Below are 20,763 nucleotides of genomic sequence, written 5' to 3' on the forward strand. Positions count from 1 at the left end.
AACGTGTCCCCCAGCGCCAGCTCCGAGCAGATGCGGACGCTCTTCGGCTTCCTGGGAAAGATCGAGGAGCTGCGCCTCTTCCCCCCGGAGTGAGTCCGCGGGGCCCGCCCGGCCGCATCCCCCCCCCCCCCCCCCGGCACGCCTCCCGCCGCCATGGCGCCCGGCACGGCTCGGCACGGCCCCGAGGCCTGGGCCTGTGGGGCCTTTGGGGCCTTTACGGCCCCTTTTCCAGAGGAGCCGTCCGGGCAGGGCAGGCAGCAGGGCTGCAGGAGGCTCCTGGGGGCCTGGTCCCCAGCTGGCATTAGGAACATCAGCGTGCTTCCCTTGTAAAAGTTACTGCAAAACAGGCCGCTGGCGGTTAGTACACAAACGAGATACGTGCCATTTTCAGGGAAAAAGGCATCGCGGAGCGTTCTTTTTATTGCTCAGCCTTCAATCGCTGCTAGCCCAAAGCCAGGGGAGCTTGTCCGTCCCGCCCGCCGGTCACAGCTGCACACTGAAAATCAGTATTTTGGGTCTCCGTGCAGTTCCTTTGAGTTGGCCATCGGTAACTTCACGTTGAGAATTTAAGCGCGGAAGGAAGTGGGATGGATCCGCAGCTGGGGTGTGGGACAGTGCCAGGCCTGAGCACCGCTTTGTGAGGGCCGGGATGGCCGGACTGCAGCGGCGGAGCAGCAGTGCGTAGCAGCCAACCAAGTGAACCGCCTTTAAAATATGCAGTTATTTGACGTGCTGCTCGGTATTTTAATGTTTTGTCCAGCTTTCAAGAGAGGTTACTGTAGGTGAGTTCTGTTTCTGAAACTTTGTACTGGTGTAGATACATATTAACTAATGTGTTAGATCACTTCTGTGCTTTCAGAATGAAGCTTTCTGAGGGGAAAAAAAAAAGCTCAGCCCAGCAGCTCTCTTTTTACTATACCTGAGGCTGGCTGCGTGTTCGTGCATTACCTCCTTTGCACAAGTGTGCTGTGAAGAGCTGACCCCGTGAAACCTGGCTGGGAAGCCTGTGAGGGACGTGTTGTAGGGCTGGGCTGCAAGAAGGGACAGCTTGGTCTGCAGAGTCTGAATTGTATCCTTGTGTCTGTAGTGTTCCATACTAGTTAGGTACCAGGGGATACGTGTGCTCAAGGGAAACTTTTTGGCTTGTGTCCTGGTGTAAGTTTGTTTCCGCCAGGCTGGGCTCCTGCACTTGCCTGCTGGCTTCTGCCTCCTTTGTTCTGGCACTGATGGTTTTGTGGCTTCAGCTGGGTCGCTTGGTTGCTACAGAACAGTGAGCTGCCTGCCTTTACTCAGTGCCCCTGAGGGCTCGCTGCTGACCATGGAAAAGGCAGCACGATGCAAATAACTCCAGTGACCCAGATTCCAAGTATCTCAAAGCAAAAGACTAAGCATCAGTGAAAACATTTGGCCTACATTTCTTAGGTTTCAAATCTCTAAACGCAAGAGGAAGGCAGTACTTCGTCATGCAGGGATGTCGTGAAGGCTTCTGAGTATTTATGAAAAGGGCAGAGCCATAGAGGATATTAACGCAGAACAGGAAACGCATCGTGGCTAAGCGGGTCTTGCACAGAAACAGAGAAAATACCGAAGAGCTGCAGGAGTGAACTTTGTGTCTTCACTGCAGAGTGTAGGGCTTGGTGGAAAGATAGCATGTATGCAAATTGTGTGCCTATTTAAATTAGGTAAAGGTCGTGCTCTTGATGAAATGAGAACTCGTGGGTTTGGGGGCTGGGGTTGAATTTCTAATTTGACCATTTTACGTTTTTCTCCTGCTGTTCCCTTTGTGTGGTTGTCCCGGCAGAGATGCCGAGGGCTCTGCCTGGCACCTCGGGACCCACCGCGGGTCTCCGCTGGGGTGCGCAGGGATCGGTCGCGGCAGGTCCCTGCCGGGATGCAGCACCAGGGGGCAGTGCTTTGCTCTGCCGGTAAACTTTGTGGTGGGAGGGATGCTTTCAAGTCCTCAGTTTCACTTCACCCTGAAGGTTTATTCCCTAGCAGCAGCAGGTTCTTTCATCCCTTTGAATGCTTTCCAGTTCCTTCTCCTGACTTCTCCCGGCCGTTGGCATTCACCAGTTTTTGGGGGGTAAAGGACAAATTAAATGTGTAAATTCTCTCACTAATCTGAATCTCTCTCTGTCCCAGATTATACTGGGGTTCTTTCTTACGCATGCTGTTCCTGGGCACCCATTTCCATTGCTCTCCTCCTTAGCTGATCTTTCTCTCCTGTCACTCTGATCCTGCTGCCCCCTGTAGAAGTTTGTTATTGCCATGGGCTTCCAGAACAGAAACTTCCTGAACTTCTCCATTTCTCATTCCCTGCAGACATCCATCTCCATCCTAGTTTATTTCATCAGCTGTCACAGGTTATATGTACGCCTCAGCTTCTTGTTGCATCTGTAATCCACAGCAGGCTCGTGACTTTGCTTCCTTGAAAAGGAGGGTTTCATCCCTGCTGCTGCTGCTTTTCCCCCACTCCGTGACAGGCAACACTGAGAAGTGGAGGGGATGGACTTCGGAGAGGGCTTGAAAAAAGTATAGATACATCCACGTATATATTAAAAAAAAAAAAAAAAAAAAAGCTAAGGAAAGTGCCTTTACAACAAAACGTAAGGACAAAAGGGTAGGGCTGCTGCCAGCACTACAGACACCAGCGTGTTCTGTGGCCTTGCTCATGGGTAGGGACGGTCCAGTCAATCTGTTATGGATGGAGACGTTCACTGAGAAAAAAGCCCATTGGATGGAAAGCTGACATCTGGAGTTAAAGCTTAATAAAAATAGGAAGGTACATTTCAATTATTTGATAAGCTGGATGACACAGAAATTGCAAGATCTTTTCCCTCCTCTAATGACTGAAGTGAAACCTAGACGGAGGCGCTCAGCAGCATCCCGGCTCTGCTTGCAGTTGCCACTGGGAGTTGGGTGCTCTGTGAGAAAAGGATGACAACTTGGGCTTTGAAGTGAAGAGCACGGCTGGGTATTTTTACTCTGTTTCTTCCCACTCCAGTATGAATATGGTAATGCTGGAGAACAGCTCTTGCTTGCACCATCTAGTCACTCCAGCCTGCTTCTAGCTTGACTGTACATTAGCAAGAACGTTTATGTAAGCGGCAGGAACATACCTTCAGAAATCAGACTAATGTTTAAAGTGCTGGCCGTGGCGTGCGAGAACTCTGTTTCTGTTTGGAGGTTAGGAGGTGAAGGTTGGAGTGCCCTGTTGCCCTGTTGTGGTTCGGAATCGGTGCAGTGTCGAGCCACAGTAGGTCGTCGTGTGTCTCAGCGTTTGTCGTCATGATGTCTGAAGTTACTGAAATTGTCTCTTGGGTTAGAACGGCCTTCCTTGGCATTTGTTGTGAACGTTCTGTTCACAGCTACAGGTTGGATATTTGATTGGGAACACATTGAATATACAATGGTGCATTCTGTTCTTAAAAATGTCAGAGTGCTAAGCGTAGCCGTAGGTGTTCTGCTCGGTTGTTCTTGCAGACCTCTCTAGTTGCCTGGTTTTGTACGTTGGGGCGCTTCCACATCGCCTGATGCACGCCTGTGAACAGTATCTGCTCTGTTCTGTGCCGCCACGTTATCCCAGGTATTCTAAGAATAGGTTTGAAAATGCTGTTTTGCATTTAAACAACAAATTGTGTACATTTTTTCTACCTTAGATTAGCACACCATTGGGGATGCCCTAACTCCTTGATTGACTTTCTGTAAAACTTCTACCACTGTGATTTTATTAAACACTATTTTCCAATGCTTCTTTCTTTTTACGATTTTGCAGACTCCTTTAGAAAGTGTTCTGTTTTGGCACACTAAGCTGCATTCGATAGGTACAAATGAGATAATAGTCTCACGTTTTCAGCTCAGTGCTGTTTGTCTCTACAGTGTCACACTCCAAGTTGTTAACTGCACGATGCTGGATGAGGTGGATGCTTCTGGATTTAATACTTTTAAAAGATAAAATGCACTGGCTCCAATCTAGTTTTTAATGCCAGATGAAATGTAAGGTGTATATTTAAGGGTAACCTGATATGCATTTAAGACAGCTGTTGAGTTTACGTAACTTGCACATTGGGCTGAGCCTGTGCTTGGTGGTGGAGGTTAGGTAGCGGTTTGGCATTTGCACTGACAAAAACTTGTAGATGCTGTTCTTGTTTGATATCAGTCATTCCTCTTTCTCCTAAATTCTGACAGGTTCTCTCTCAGTTGATTAAAGACTTGATCAGTTTTCTTCACTTAGATGAAATAGTTTGGCAGTGCGATGCACTTCAAACAACTAATACGGCTCTGTTTCTGGGTACCTGCTTAGGAAGGGCAGACGATTGTCGTGAGGAGTTACTTGGTATCATTCAGACCTAGCTCTTTGGAATAATTTGTCTGATACTTGAGGGCAGATCTGAAGGGTGGGCGTATCTGGCCCTGCTTTTAGAAGCTGGGCGTTGAGGGACTTGCTACTGCTTGCTGCATCTGCTCCTGGTCTCCTGTAGGCAGCTCTTAACTCATCTGTGGCACAGTTGTCTGCGTAACATTTTCTTTTGCTCTCTTGTAGTTGATACCTCTGGCTAACGGAAAATCTGCATGGTTTTCTGGCTATATGGATATAAGAAACATATCCTGGACCTTTACTGAGTCGATTTTGTTCCACTACCACCCCCCCACACACACCTTGGGTTTATTTGGTGTATAATTCTTTCCTGCCGTAGGAAGGACACACTTCTATTTTTTAAAGTCACTCAGAACTTGTGTGGTCTCTTTTGGATTTTCCGTGCCTGAGGATTTTTCCGCAGCTCTGCTGACAGGCGCTTGTTTGAGCTGTGGAGTAGGCAGGGACCCGTCTTATGAAGAATTTGATGGTTACTGGTGGGTTGTTCAGAACGTTTTCACCTGCTAGTGAGATTTCAACTGTAGTTTTGCCTACATGAATTTCCTGAATTTTTGGGGTATAGTGCTGTTACTGCTGAGTAAAGGTGTATATTTAGCAGTGTACAGCCCTTCAAAATGGGCTTGGCAAATTTTAGCGTGAATGTTTGGCTAAGAGAAGTATAATGGAGGTTGGGTTAGAAGCTTTCCTGAAATTGTGTTAATAGGGAAAATCATACCGGTATTTTACATCATTATCCTCTTCACAGTTCACTGCAAAAACCTAACGAGGGGGCTAAAGCAGAGAGTATAAAACTACTGCTCTGGTCAACTTCTGTCGTATATGAAGCAAGATAATTTTATTTCTCTTGAGTACTTCATAGCCTTCCTTTCTCACATAGGTCATGAAAACTAATTTGCATTTAGGTGACTGGGCGTAGACATATCCTGCATACTAGAAATCGTTTTCGATTACAGGTGAGGCATGGAAACCGTTTCTGTGATTTTTTCCAGGAAAGTGGCTTCATCCAGCTGTAATTTTTTACATAGTCCATATGACTTTCTAGCTTGATGAAAGGGGACAGAGCACATTAGTTACAAGTCTCATGATGGCAGACAAATTCCCATTTAACTTCCTTCTTGTTCTTTCTTTTTCAGTGATTCTCCTTTGCCTGTTTCATCGCGTGTCTGTTTTGTAAAGTTCCACGATCCTGACTCGGCAGTTGTGGCCCAGCATCTGACAAACACTGTGTTCGTTGACAGAGCGTTGATAGTCGTACCATATGCAGAAGGTTTGTGACTTGTTTAATGGCCTATGAAGCCAAAATATGGCATTTCGTTTCAGTATAGTTCACAAAAATGAGGGTTAGTAAAATGTCGAACATATGAGAGATTAACATTTTGAAACCCTTGGTATATTGCAATTTGCCCATGGATTAAATATTTCTTCGTTGTTTAGTGACACTGAATGAAATTGGGAAGTTTAACTCTTACTGGGTTTGTACGGTTTAGAATACGAGCAGTTTAGGCAGAATTACTCGCAAATTATGCTCTATCAATTTCAGTGAGATGTTTTCCTAAATGAATTTATGCAAACAGGTCAATGTTTTAAGGAAATTTTGCCTTAATAAGCATTTGCTTCTTTCACGTATGCATAAATCTCTTCATGAGAACGGTTTCTCCCTCCCTGAGAGAACGTGGGAGAGTTGAGTAACGTTTTGGGAGATGCTGCCATTGCATTTAGCTGGGAGCTTCCCTGGAAAGCCATTCGCTCTCGTTGTGAACTCCAATATACCAAGGGTTTGAATCATTACGGTTTAATTGGGAAGCAAGATCTTCCAAGAGGTGCCAAATGGGCACTGGTGCTAGTTTTTATTCCATTTTATTTCTTGTTCAGCCTTGCTATATTTTATAGAATTTCACTAAATAATAAACTCTTCTCTCTGTTATTTGTGTGTGTGATTTTTGTAGTGGAGAAGGCAAATGCAAAGCCCTTCCAGATGACTGAAAAACAGTGGGTCCTCTGCAGCTACAGGGGATTCTAGACATTAACTAAAGGCCAGCAAGCACTCAAGTCCCCAAGTGTTTTCCTGGTGTAACCACTTGTTAACTACATTTTCTCTTCTTCTTTTTATTTTTACATTTTAGGGTGTTACAGTAATTTGAAAGGCAATGAGCAGGGTTTTTGGAACTTAAAAGCAAAGTGCTGAGAAGACACCTCTTCTTGCAGAAGTCTTATTAAACTCTTCTAGACTTGCTTTAGAAGTAATTGATTTCCATTGTACTGTTTCTTGATTTACTTCTGAAATAATTGGTTTTCCCAAATTGCTTGAATTAAATACAACCTCTGCAATTTAAGTCATGCTACAATAATAAATTTGGTACATGGCCTGGGTTCAGACCTTTTGCCAAGGCATAATGCTATAGAATGTCTTTTGAGGCCTGGGGAGCTGTCTTACCTTCGTATTCTTGCAATTTAAAAGATACGAAAACTTAATTTATGGGATGTAGGAATCTGCAGCATGACCTTTGACTGAGACTTGCTGCTTTTTGTGAGTACAGAACACGTTCTGAAATTGCTGTTGAGTTACTTATTGCCTCTGCTTTCACTAGTTTAGGTATAACAGCAGTTGAAAGACATCTCATTCTCCTCTTTATATTAAAGCATGATAAAATAGAGGTCCACCTGAGTTTGTACTGAAATACTCTCCGAGGCCTATGGTCAAGAATATTAGTGTTTAACTTTTCCAGTAAGGATAAAAACAATTTTCTCTTTGTCCGTCTGACTTGTCCATTGTGCTTGATGGTGGATAAATCTGGCACATAGAGAAATCTGCCCAGTAGTTTTGGGTTGGACTGTATAAAGAAAATAAAATACATATTTATTGTATTTTAACGGGCCCATTTAAGTCACGGTGTTCCTTATGGGCTGTTTCTTGTGGTGGTAAATCAGAATGGTAACGGGTTTGGCATACTGTTGTGGCATATCGCAAGAGGTGTGTTCAGCCAATAAAGTTATGCCCCCTTGCTTTGTAACCAGACGCTTCTGTCCCTGTATTGGAGTATAGTTTTCCCTCCAAATACATACTGCCAGGCTCCCAAGTCAACAACTTATTTAAGCACGATACAGCAAGATTCTTAAAGCCACAGTGGAATTGCTCGCGTGCTTAAAGTCAGGCATATGCTTAACTGGTGTGCTGAACTGGGCCCTTTTTGCTTTTGTTTTCTACTGTGATAATTCTGTATTAATATTGCCTGTCACTAAAGTGAATGTTTATTATCTGTTTAGTGCAATACTTATCCCCTATATCCCAAGTGCACTCCAATTGTAGCATACACAGACATTTTGGTGTTGGCTGTTGCTTTGTGTTATAGAACTATACACAAAGTCTACGGTAAGGTTTAGTATTAATTGTAATTTTCACTGTGATATTCCTAGATTTGGAAGGAACTCTAAGATTAAAGGTGGCTGGGGGGGGTATTTAGGTTCTTTGGTTAATGTTTGTTTCTTTTGTCTGTTTCTTTTTCTTTCATTTCTACACATTCATACAGTATTTCATGGTTCTAACAAAGCAGCAGTAAAAAAAACTCTTGAAGCATGAAAATTAACTGGTGAGGGGCCTCATTGCTTTTTTTTTTAATTGTAGTTTATTTCTAAATACTTTTTTAAAAAACAATTAGAGGATCAGATGCATGATTTTTTTTAATGAATGCAGATCTTCTATGAGGTGTCTCAAAATAAGTCTGAGGATTTGTATTTAGATGCCAGAAATGTTGTAGTTGCACTAATTTGAAATGTTTAGATATAATTTATAAATATCCTCTGAGACATAATTTTGCATGCAAAATTACCCCATAATCTTTCTGTAGGTATGTTAATATATTTATGCATTAATGCCCTTTATCTAAATGACCTTTTTCCCCCCTCTCCCTCCATAACTTTTGGTATCTAAATTGATGACAGCTCAATGACACAAGCAAGATAACAGTGCTGTGTATTATACATTTGTTTATATTATCGGCACTTCTCAGTATAGGTGGAAGGAACCATTACCTTTATTTAACAGTGGTTTTTCTTTTTTGTTGTTGTGTTTTACAGTTCTTTTCCCTGGTTCAGCCTGAACTATATACCAGGCCCTGCTGAAAATACCACCCAACAGTTTTCTTCTGCAGCTTATCCAGTTTCTCTTAAGTGCCCTGTACATATTGTATGTTTTATGATGAGATGCAGTTTCTTAATATGTATTACAGAAACACTACTGGTATTTGCAAATATATAGTAAAATTGTTTTATTGAACTCTCATTTTGGGGGCTTGGGCACATTAACAAATTAATCCATCTGTATAGGGCTTTTGCTGTTGGATAGAATAAAAAGTACCTATATAAGTACTTGTTTCACAGTAGGACCCTTAAAATGATATGTGCAGAGCAGGCAGTAAAATAAGACACTTGTCTTAGTTGGCTGCAAGATTTGGGGCCGGAAGTTTCTTCTGAAATGGCAGTATGTAGCAGCATTCTTGGTACAATAAGCATGGCACATATTGGAACATAAGCATTTTACTGCACAGGTAAGGAATGTGCCACCATATACTGTACGTATGCACCTGTCCACCCACAGACACACACACAGCGTGTATTTGAAGATCTGCAGAGACTTTCATTTTTATTTGACAAGTCAGCAAAAGCCCTACGCTTGATTCAACAAAATATATTTCCATACCTTCTCTTAAGTTTTACAAAATTTATATGGTAGGTGTAAAAGAAAACATAGTGAACTGTACCATATTATTAACCCCTAAATCAAACTTTTTTTGTCTTGTGTATCTTGATTTTTCTGTGTGCTTTGTAGTGAAGCAGCCGACACGAGTCGTTGTTCATAAAACAGCTTTTGAAAGTTGAGAGCACACCCCTGGAGAACCGACTGTGCTTGCTTACGTTTGGTTCATGACTTAAAAATCGAGTACAGGTGATGAAATCTTGGCAGTGTTAACAAAAAAGTAGTGTGTATTGTGCTATTTTTTTGCTCTAGATACTTAACCATTTGTAGAGAAAAAGGAACAGTCAAATTTTCACACATTGAAGTTTCATTCTGACAAAAAAATTTAATGATAAATATTAATAGACATCAAGCTTTGTATTTTAGCCAACATAAGTACTTTCAACAAACTCAGGTGGTGTATCAGGGAGACATTTTCTGGGTGTATTTGTGTATTTTCTGCCTTTGAAATGGAATGCGTTCTAATGCCAGGCTATTTCTCTGCAGGAGTTATTCCTGATGAGACTAAGGCTTTGTCTCTCTTGGCACCAGCTAATGCTGTGGCAGGTCTGCTGCCCGGGGGTGGACTCCTGCCTACTCCCAACCCACTTTCTCAGGTAGGCTTTCCAATTAAGACTGAAGTGAAGGGGAACTATTAAATATACTACTAGATGCTAATTTAATTATGCTGTGGTTGTTGCGTTTCTTTGGGGGGTGGAGGGCAAATATACTGTGCTAATGCTGATTCACAGAATGTGCTAGCTTGTATATCTTGATGGATAGTGTTGTTACAGCTGTCTGATACAATGTGTGGCAGAGCAGGAATCAGGTGCTAGGTGGAAGACTTCTGTTTCCCTAATGTAATATGACACTTCTGGTGTCTCCTGGCCACTGTATATCCCTCTTTTCTCCGTTGTATGCTTACTGACAAATTGGACAAGGAGTAGAGATCTTATAGATGGAAGTTTAAATTTGTGAAGTCTGAGAGCGATGTGCTGCGGAGAGAGAACTTCCATTAATACTCCAGCTTAAGGGGGGGAAAAATTGCAGTATGTATTTTCTCTATCAAAATACACTGAAATTCATATGGAAGATGAGCGGTGAGAGTAGTACAGTATGGAAAACGTTTCTGGCACAGCACATATCTTACTGCACAACACAGAATCAAAGTACAAGAGGCAAATTAGTAATAGTTAGGTTTCATTAATTCTGCACTTTTCAGATTACATCTTCAGTTTGTGCTTAGGACATTGTGTAGCTTCTGTTATTTCTGATTGCATTGAAGGTGTACTTGCTGCTGTTCGGAAGCTCCTTTTAACCTTATGTAGAGGGAAAAGGCTGAAGTATAATTCTGAAACCTGAAGGTTATGGAAGAAGCTTGTTGCGGGCAACGCAACAGTAATTTCTCTGGCAGCTCTGTTGAACTGGTTGACAAATGACACTCACGAGTGCCAGAGCAGACCAAAAGAAAGAAGTGAGAATTAATGGCAGGGAGAGCAAGACCTCACAGCAACTGTGAACCGTTCAATTAGTGTAAGATCACGAGTTTTTCAGCAGATTAGTAGTCTGTGTTTTGGTCATCTCACTTTAAATGGCCAAAAAATGCCGTTCTTTTATGAGGCTTCTAGATCCATGTCTTAAGGAATTCAGACCCATTCTCCCAGAAGCTTTTTAAACTTTTTAAAATTTGCCTTTTTTAACCTAATTTGATAAAAATAAATATAATAATTGTCCTTGAACATAAAATATGTTAATTTCAAATCCTGAACTGACTTAAATAGGAGGTAATTGGCTCAGAAACTTTTAATGAATTTTCATGGTAACTCTTAACAGAATTTCATTTTAAACTATTTCTTGGATGTATTGGAAGGTTTTACTTTTTTTTCCCTACTTGCTGGGATGCAGCAGAAACGCTCATTTTAGAGTACTTATAGAAAGTACTCTTACTGACCTTATTATAAAGTTTTCTCTGGCTAGCTTCAAATTTCCATGCATGTAATGCTTCTAAACCTTGAATTATCAGCCTTTTATCGATTTTAATGTGGCTTTGACTAATTGCTGTCTTTGTTACAGATTGGTGCTGTTCCTTTAGCTGCTTTAGGAGCTCCTGCTCTTGATCCTGCCCTAGCTGCTCTTGGGCTTCCTGGAGCAAACTTAAACTCTCAGGTATGTCACACATTCTAAATTTTTCTTTATTGTCCCTAGCATGTAGACAGATGGGCTAAGATTCATGGTGCTTTTAGTGTTCACCAGTGTATTAAATACCAACGTGAAGATCAGGAAATATTGTACTTATGTTTGAACAGGTGTTACAAACACTAGTGGGTGACCTTGCTGGTAAGGTGATGGTTGGACCAGATGGTCTTGGAGGTCTTTTCCAACCTTGATGATTCTGTGATTCTAAAACATCCCCAAAGGCTTATATAAGAACCAAATACTGTACAGAGAGTGTGTTCTGTAGATAAACATTGTATTAAATTATTAATGCTTCTCTAAGAAATCCTTCATTTAGCATTCTATTTCTGCATGACACACGTCACTATTATTTGGTTTTGTTTTACAACAAAATAAAAGAAGCAAAATGAGCATTCTAAATGCAAATTAGAAAAATACCCATTTGGAATGATGACTCACTTTCTTTTTTTTTCTCTAAGCCAGTTGATTGTAAAGCTGTTTGGATTCAGCAAATGGCTGCCTCCATATAAATTAATTTATTGTGAACAAAACATTTTGCTTTTTTAATGTACCCTTGGTTCGTGATGTTACCAGTGGTGATAATACCTGGGTTTTCCTAAGAGCTGTAAAATACACTTTGTAATGAAATTTTTAGAGTAAATAAGATTTTGCATATTTATAAGTTGACATTGAAGACTTCCCAAGGGCATGTGACTTAGTCCCCTAATGAGGTTGGTATTCTCTTGGAGTGACAGAGAAATAACTTGTAAATACCAGAAGTATGTACCGGTTTGTATTTTGAAGTGCTTTGGTACCACCCAGGAAAGGCTGTTTGGCTCCTTTGGAGGGAAAAGAAGTACTTGAGCATCCCTGAAATGTAGTGGCCAGACCTTCATCCCCATCCACAAGTTTTAAAATAGAGTGGTGTATCTTTCTGTCTGTAACATAGCAGGGGGTTGTTTTGTGTCCTCATCCCCCTCTTTTTTTCTTTCCATTTCTAGAGATTTTTGTATAGACACCGCTGGGATTTTTGTAGTCACTGCTGAGGGTGATGATAATCTTAAGCATATGCATTTTCTGACAAGCTTTTAACTTTTTTTTTTTTTTCCCACAGTCTCTTGCAGCAGATCAGCTACTAAAACTTATGAGCACAGTGGATCCAAAGTAAGCTTCAGTATTTAGAAATATTTGTACAATACACTTAATCTTGGCAATTATATCTTCTGTGGTTCAGTATCCAGTCTTTTGGAGAAACCTAATATCTTGGAGATCTTTTGTAAGGAGAAGAGGGGCAGGAAACTAAGATTATTCAGCCTTAGATCTATGGAATAACACTAGTCCATCCCTCGAATTTCATTGTGTTAAAGACAGAAATTTAGTTTCTTGTATGACATTTTTGCAAGAGGGGCAGCACACCCCTTGTAACGAGCTATGGTTGAGAATGATCCAAAGTGAGCAACAGTTGTAAAAGACTAGAGTAAGAATCTACATGTGTTCCAGCTGTCAGAAGGTGATAAAAGATAGCAGGTCTTCTTACTTCAAAGAAGAAGGAGCAATTTACAATAAACACGTGTATTTGCTAGTTTTTATTTCGGTTTATAGAAAAGGAACAATTTTGTCCAAAACGTTAAAACATGTGAAGAGCAAGTAAGGAAGGACTGTTTTTGTATCAAGCCAAAGCCATCTGATCTATACTGGTGGATAAAGCTGGATATGTTCTATCTTCATTTTTAATTTTATTCCAGCGTATTATTCTCTTTTAATTTGGCATTTCTGTAAGTAGAGAACGTACAACTGATTGAATTATCAAGGGTAATATATTAAATAATATCAGTCAGAGGTATGTTGGGTATGCCTGATTGTTTTTAAAACTACAGTGTAGAGCAGAACTTCTGAAATTTATTTTTCATCGCTGTTTGTGGGGTTCTCAGTATGGCTTATAGAGAGGAAACTGACTTTCTATTGTGTAATATGTTGTTTCCTGTGGAGCTGCTCTTTCAGGTGATAAGAATTGAAATTACATTATACAAAAATGTACTGAAAAGTATTGTTAGAAACTTGCCTGTGCAAGACAATGTGAACTCTCCTACTATTTATAGCTTACTAGAATTCTAAAGCCATGTGTGCTAGTACTTTATACAACTGTTGTCAGTGTAGACTTCATTCTGAACTTTTTCATCATAAACTTACTGCTTTGTTATCTGAAAGATGACAAAATGCAGGCAGGTTCTGGTTCACTTGGGTCAGTCATTTTGGATAGTCTATAAATTGACAGTGGAGGATTGTGGTTTTTGGATTCTGACGTACTGAATAGATAAAATTCTGTCTTTCTATTCCAGGTTGAACCATGTAGCTGCAGGTCTTGTTTCACCAAGTCTGAAATCAGATACCTCCAGTAAAGAAATAGAAGAAGCAATGAAAAGAGTACGAGAAGCACAGTCGTTAATTTCTGCTGCTATAGAGCCAGGTAATTTTAAATCATGGAATTTTCAATTCGAGGTGTTTTTTTCAACATAGTGTATGGCAAAAAGTAATGGTCAGCACAATATTGGCTTAATGCTTCCATGATCTATGGTGACTGAGTTCATAGTTCACAAGTGTTTAATTGTGCCACAGTGTTAATACTGCAAGTGTCCTGCAGAATGACGCAGAGAGTCTTCTGTTGTTTTTCCAAAATTGACTGGATTTGAAGATAGCAAAATGTTTGAGCTTCCCCTGTTTGAAGTTCATATTGCCATCTCTGAGACTTCATTGGAAACAGCAGGAGACTTAACTTTGACATCCTTGATATGTTTGTTTGCGGTGATGTTTTCCTTTAATCCCTGATCTGTAGAAGTTAGTAAATATTTTTCTATTTTGTAGTTTTAGGTTACTAAAATAACGTTAGCATCTCTTTAACTATAGTTTTGCTTTCCAACTCCAGATAAAAAAGATGAAAAACGAAGGCATTCAAGGTCAAGATCACGCTCGAGGAGGAGGAGGACACCTTCTTCATCTAGACACAGGTAGTTACTGCATTTACTTAACAAACAAACAAACAAAAAAACAGAACAATTTCTTCAGAATACTACTTCGGAGTGATACTGGACCCGTGGATGCTGACAAAGAGAATGCAAATATTCTGAAGAAAGCTACAGCCATGATTTGGCTTGAATGTAGTGTGAGATGAAGGCCTATTCCTGTTTTTATAGGAAAGTTGGGAGAGTAATGCTAGCAAAAATACCTCAAAAATACCTTAAACCACTGTAGCAAGAACTTCAGGAACTGTAAGAATGGGGCATCCTCTGACAGGGCTTCCTTGGCTAGGAGTGTTTGGACTCTGTCTTTAAGTAGTTTACTGTTTCTTGTTTCAGATAGGAAACGGCATAAAGCCTTGATTTGTACATAGGTCTTACTGCTATCAACCCTTAAAGTGCCATAGGCAGTCCATTTTGTACTAGTTCCTTAAACCTCTTTTCTTTCTTCAATCTCTTTCCAGCGTGCCTATGTAATTATAATTTGTCTTAAAACCAAGTACTGAGAAACTGCTGTGAGCACGATTATTGGTGTACATGTAAGGTTTATCTGCTGAGCTGCTTGTTTCTAGCGTGTGCAGCAATTCAGCTTGGTGGAAGTTACCTAAGTCAAAAATCAAAGCCTTGGTCTGTGTGGGTATCGTGACTAAAGATCTTAATACTGACCTACCTAAACAAAAACGCATTTGGCTGATTTTATATTGTTGGCTTGTCACCTCCAATCAGGCAGCCCATGCCAGCCGTCTGTGCAAAGCCATTTTAACTATGACCCTCTCATTTGTACTTCTTTGCTACTTGCATATTCTGTAATTGGCCTTTATTTGGTTTTAGCATTTTGAAACTCTTCTTCACATTTCAACATGACTTGCCAGTTTTTCTCTACTATAGGACTGTTACTTTCTCACAATGAGCGTAGTAAGAGAGCTGACTGAAGCATCATTTCTTCTTTCATGTCTAGCGTTTGTGCACTTCCTTTTTTCTGTTTCCTCAGTGGACTTAATGCGACTCCTTTGCTTGGTTTTCTCTACTCTTTATTCTGTTTTCCTTGTCATTGCATTGCAATACCGTCATTGAGATGATGAATTCTGAATGGTATAGCAACATTTCGTGTGTTTAACTCCCATGTCCAATGTATTATTGGTAGACGGTCAAGAAGCAGATCAAGGAGAAGGTCCCACTCAAAATCGAGAAGCCGGAGGCGATCTAAAAGTCCAAGGCGAAGGAGGTCTCATTCCAGAGAGAGAAGCAGAAGATCCAGGAGCACATCCAAAACCAGGTAATCCTTCACTAAACATGTTGCATTTTCTAGAAATTAATTTAAATTCTGGTGTTCGTTTTTCCGTTTTTTTTTTTTTAGTTTAAACAAACAGCTCTTTAATAGCACTCTCTTGTTGCATCTTTATAGTTTGCCCTACACATGTGCACAGTTAGTCATAAAAAGAGGTAACGTGCTTTTCCTAGGGGTCAACAGTTTGTGCTGTTTGTGCACAGTAGGTATAAAAGAGCTCTTTTATTTCTCCATAAATGTCATATTTTCTTCTTTTCCATTAATATGACTGGCCCCAGAAATAAGAAATATTTCTGCTATCCAATGTAACTGTCATGTCTTCATTCATTTTCCTGTAGAGCAGTAGTAGTGAATACATGATTAGTCTGAAAATGACTTAAAGTGTTTATTTTACTAAAAGGGATAAAAAGAAAGAAGAGAAAGAGAAGAAACGATCTAAAACTCCTCCCAAGAGCTACAGCACAACTAGACGATCCAGAAGCACAAGCAGGTATGGTAACTTGAAAAGTTTCTGTGGTCTCTATTTCCAGTATGCTTTATCCCCTTTATAGAAGGAACATTCTTGTATTTAATATGATGAGGATTGATGCGGATATATTGGTTGTGTGCACATGTGCTTGTGCACTCTCTGGACCTATGTCTCTATACTGATACTGTAATTTTCTGGAGGTATCATTTGGGCTTAGAATAGTTTCTCTTTGACCCCAAAGCACTGTACTCCTTGCTCTGTATCGCTTTTAAACTATTTCCTGATTTCTGGAATACATACTGGCATGATGTGTAGCAGTGTTCTTTTTTAAAACGGCTTCGAAAATCTACTTACTATAGTAACAAGAACAAAGTGTTTTGTGTCTGTTGTGGATAAAGTAAGAGTCAGCATCCCTAAAAGAGTTTAAATTAGAGTTTAAACTATTAATTTGTTCATTAAGGCAGTGGTAGAATAGAAAACAGTTTACTCTGACTGGCAACTGCATGAGTTCTGCAGTACTGCTAATAGTAAATATCAGTTTCCATTTATCATATATATTTATTACATTTTGACCTGTACTTATTATGGAGCCATGGATGCATTTGTAGCTTAAAAAAAAAAAAGAAAAAAAGAAAGGCTTTAATGTCTGTTCCCTACAGAGAAAGAAGACGTAGAAGAAGCAGGAGTGGAACACGGTCACCTAAAAAACCCAGATCTCCTAAAAGGAAAATGTCCCGGTCCCCATCTCCAAGAAGGTCAGTAATTGGCTAAAAAAAAAAAGCTTTGTGGGGGAAAATTCTGAACCTGAACTTAAAGTAAAGATCACAGTGGGGTCAACTCGCAGATGGTTTGTTTGGCATGTTTCTTCTACCTAGGCCATGAGCTGACTTCTTAAGAGAAAGAGTGGGTCTCTGCTGCCTGCTACCTTTTATCATAATTTAATCAGCTTCAAGCATAGAGCTTCTGTGTGTTAGTACCCAAGAGCTCCAAAATGAGGTATTGTAGGGACGAGGCGTAAGAGACATCCAGAGTTCCAGGTCTATTTGGCTCTATACAATACTGGTCAATTGCCTTCTGGGAGGCCTAGCCATGTGATCATTTTTCCCTAAATGTGGAAATTGCAGTTCTCCTTAAAACACTGCAGTGTTGCTATTCTTAACAAAAGCATTTATTAGACTTCACTTTGTGGTGTTTGTTCTTGATCTGGAGTTAAGAAATCAGGATGTTTGGTTGTTTTATGAAAGCAAATGGTGAATCTTAGTTGCTCATGACTCTTTCTCCCTTTAGATGTTTAAAAAACAGTGGGTAACTGGATGTAATTTGTGTTCGATTTATGGAATGGTGTTATTGTGATTTTCATTCTTAAACATTATAGGCATAAAAAGGAAAAAAAGAAGGATAAAGACAAAGAGAGAAGTAGAGATGAGAGGGAACGATCAACCAGCAAGAAAAAAAAAAGCAAAGACAAAGAGAAGGATCGAGAACGAAAATCCGAAAGTGATAAAGATGTGAAAGTATGTTTTAAAAACCTGTTTATTCACCACCTTTACTGTAGCACTAACCTTAAACCCACAGGGGCTTTGAAAGCAAGTTGTAATTTTTATTTTTTTATCTCGGCGAAGCAGGTCACAAGGGATTACGATGAAGAAGAACAAGGTTATGACAGCGAGAAGGAGAAAAAGGAAGAAAAGAAAATGGCAGATTCTTCTTCTCCTAAAGTAAAGGAGTCTGCAGCAGACAAAGGAAGTGGAGATTCATCAAGGGAATCAAAAGTAAATGGGGATGATCATCACGAAGAAGACATGGATATGAGTGACTGAATTTTGCCTTTGCAGTGAACACAGCTGCAGACGTGCATCAGTGTCATTCCTGTGTGATTCTTTTATGCTGTACTTGTTAATCCTAAATCTAGATGTATACAGCTCTAAGCTATATATGGTTTGTAAAGCTCCTGATACTAACTCCCATCAAAAGCTTTATAGAAAGGTAACCATTCTTGTTCCGGACAAAAGGGATTGCGTGTCCAAGCAATCTTTACTAACTCGGTGATGCTTCAAGCAAAAGCAAAAAGCTGCATGCATCTACAGCAGGCATGGACTGTTTGTTGTATGACCTCCTTTAGTAAATCAGCTCACTTATGATAGTGTTTCTAGAATTTGATTCATTGCAGTAATAGAGCAGTATAGGGAATGCACTGACTGCATGTTGATTGTGGCAGAAACATCCTAAATGTTCTAAAATCTTACAACATATGGTGGATCTACTTAAGGGTCTTAAGTGTGACTACACAAAAAATGACAGTACATCTGAAAATAAGCATTCTGATATAGGTAGGGGTTTTTTGTTTTGTTTTCAAGCCACATGGCTGGGCTTCTTTTGTTCGTTTTGTTTTTTGTTTTGTTTTGTTTCTTTTTCTGGTGGATTTTGTTTGGCTTTGACAAAGTTAAAATGCACTGACCTTTTTGAGGACTTATTTTAATCTGTCAGTTCAAATCCATCCCAGGCAGCAGAAAGTGACAAGTTGTAATGGTTCTTAGCTTTTGGTCTTGGGCCTTGGGAGCGAAAGTCTCTGCTTGAACTGTACCCAGTGATTAAAGGTTGATTTGTGCAGTCTTCATAATCCAGGTTGTTTTATTTGTTAATGAGCTAGACACATTGCAAAAAGGTAGTGCATTTTAAAATTGATCTTTGTATGCTTTTAAAAGCAAGTCTACTTGATAATGTACTTTCTACTTGATCTCAAGTTGTATAAACTAATAAATTTGTGTTACTGTCACTGCAGTAGTAATCTTATGCACACAGTGATTCCATGTTATATGCAAAGTAGGTAGGCAAGCTGTTTTCTTAGTTACAGAAGCTCAAGAGCTTTTACTTTTGTGCAGGTAAAAAGACAAAAGTAGGCTACAGTCTGTGCCATGTTGATGTACAGTTTCTGAAATTGTTTTACAAAACTTTGATAATAAAACCCGTAAACTTATATTCCTGTTCCTATAAAACTTTACTGGTATTTATTTACACCACGGAATGTGTGAATCTTTACCTCATTCCTTTTTAGAGAATACATTTTTCTTCATCTATGTATTTCAAAGACTATAACAACTCAATCTTTTTAAAAACGAAGTACAGTGACAAAACTGTTAAGCCTGCCATTTTAGCTTGAGTTAAATATGTTATACTAAGAAGTCTTTTACTTTGGGAATAAAGGGGACGGGCTGAAATGGTAATCTAGAGGTATTAAGGGGCAAATTCTTTAAAGAAACGTATTTGTAAATTCTGTATTTTCATTGAAGTATGAACATTCATCTTTTATTTTTAGGATGCTGATGGAAGATACAGAAACAGGAAGCAGCAAGTGCTTTGTACATATAAAATAGGCTGTTATGCCAGGAACTGAAACCTTACTGATTAGAATCAGTAAGTTTTGGAATAAAACTGTAAGTGGTGCTTGAATTTTAGAATCTGATGAGTCAAATCACCTTTTTTTTAAACTGTCCTTTTGCCCTAGGCAAAGTGGAACTTGCCATTTAGATATGAAGTGTCATTTTTTAGAATTTGTAGAAATGTAAATTTTTACCAACTGTTTGAAGTATTTTGTCAATACAGAGAGGTATATGTCATAAAAACAGTTGTAGGCTTTTATTTCTGACAGTGGAGAGAACCTGATAGGTCTTGTAACAAAATAGAGACACGGACAAGGTGCATGATGTCTTCCTAGATGTGCCTTTTTAGTTGTCAAGGTATTTATATGTGAAGTATAAGAACATAAAAACAATTTATAGTAATAAAGTAAACCTCCTTGATCTTAGACCTTGTTGTTGTGAAAGTCATTAACATGTTGTAATGAAAGAGCTAAGTCAGATCCTTACCAGAGTATTGAGCTAAAGGTGGTAAATCCAGGGCTGACATGTACAGTGCTACATTTAATTAAGTTAAATGATTGGCAGTTTATTTTAGTAACAAAGTCTGTGTTCTGCTTTAACTGCGTACCTCAGGCTGCCCAAGCCTAACTGTATAGACTGGAGAAACAAGAGCATGCTTTCTCAGTGCTTTTTGGGTCTACATTTTCTAATTGTGCCCATTTTACTGCCTTGCAGCATGAGAGCTGGTCTTGGCTGGCTTTTACAGCCTGGGAGCCGGTAGCGAGGGGCGGTGAGAGGTGGGCTGCCGGGGGCTTTAGGAACCAGCCCGGAACAGGTCGGTGTTCTCCTTCAGTACCGGTGCAGAGCTGAGCGCTGCCTTCCTCCTCACACATGCTGCGCCCATGTACATGTACACCAGCTCTCACAGAGCGCTGACTCCAGATCTTTATTTTTAGTAATTTAACTTTGGATTGATAATTGATTAATAATTACTACTAGAGTTCGCCTCTGCCTTGAGGTGAAGCTTTTCAAGTCATGTAACAAGTCTCTGCCTTACCTGAGTGGTTTAATCCTGACTGAGTAGCAGCCCCCCCGTCCTCTAGCATTCCTGGAAGTGGCTGTAACTTAAAGGAGTAACTTGCAGAACGTTTTTTCCTGCTTAAAATTACATTGAGAGGTGGTCAGTAAGGGTTGCTAATTGTGAACTGAAGAGCGTGTAAAAGTCATTCCTTCTTAACTCCCACTTTCTGCTTGCAGACTGCAAGCAAAGAGCAGTAGCTATTTTTAGGCCAAACCTGACCTCCTTGGAAAATGACAGCTAGGAACCAAAGGTCAAGAGTATAGCAAT

At 40.0% G+C, this 20,763-nt stretch overlaps 2 protein-coding genes across 2 annotated transcripts; both read left to right on the top strand.

The window, feature by feature from the left end:
• Positions 1-6: 6 nt before the first annotated feature.
• On the top strand, positions 7-9,320 carry LOC118170613 (serine/arginine-rich splicing factor 11-like). The gene is made up of 3 exons (XM_035332985.1): positions 7-89; positions 5,512-5,645; positions 9,204-9,320. The coding sequence occupies exons 1-3, from the start codon at positions 31-33 to the stop codon at positions 9,251-9,253; spliced, it is 243 nt and encodes an 80-aa protein (XP_035188876.1). The 5' UTR covers positions 7-30; the 3' UTR covers positions 9,254-9,320.
• A 226-nt stretch (positions 9,321-9,546) lies between these two features.
• Positions 9,547-19,858, top strand: LOC118170612 (serine/arginine-rich splicing factor 11). The gene is made up of 10 exons (XM_035332984.1): positions 9,547-9,727; positions 11,184-11,276; positions 12,400-12,449; positions 13,625-13,752; positions 14,209-14,290; positions 15,444-15,575; positions 15,988-16,077; positions 16,716-16,811; positions 17,432-17,570; positions 17,679-19,858. The coding sequence occupies exons 1-10, from the start codon at positions 9,581-9,583 to the stop codon at positions 17,874-17,876; spliced, it is 1,155 nt and encodes a 384-aa protein (XP_035188875.1). The 5' UTR covers positions 9,547-9,580; the 3' UTR covers positions 17,877-19,858.
• The last annotated feature ends 905 nt before the right edge of the window (positions 19,859-20,763 follow it).

The sequence above is a fragment of the Oxyura jamaicensis genome, chromosome 8 (assembly GCF_011077185.1).
Source record: "Oxyura jamaicensis isolate SHBP4307 breed ruddy duck chromosome 8, BPBGC_Ojam_1.0, whole genome shotgun sequence".
NCBI lineage: Eukaryota > Metazoa > Chordata > Aves > Anseriformes > Anatidae > Oxyura > Oxyura jamaicensis.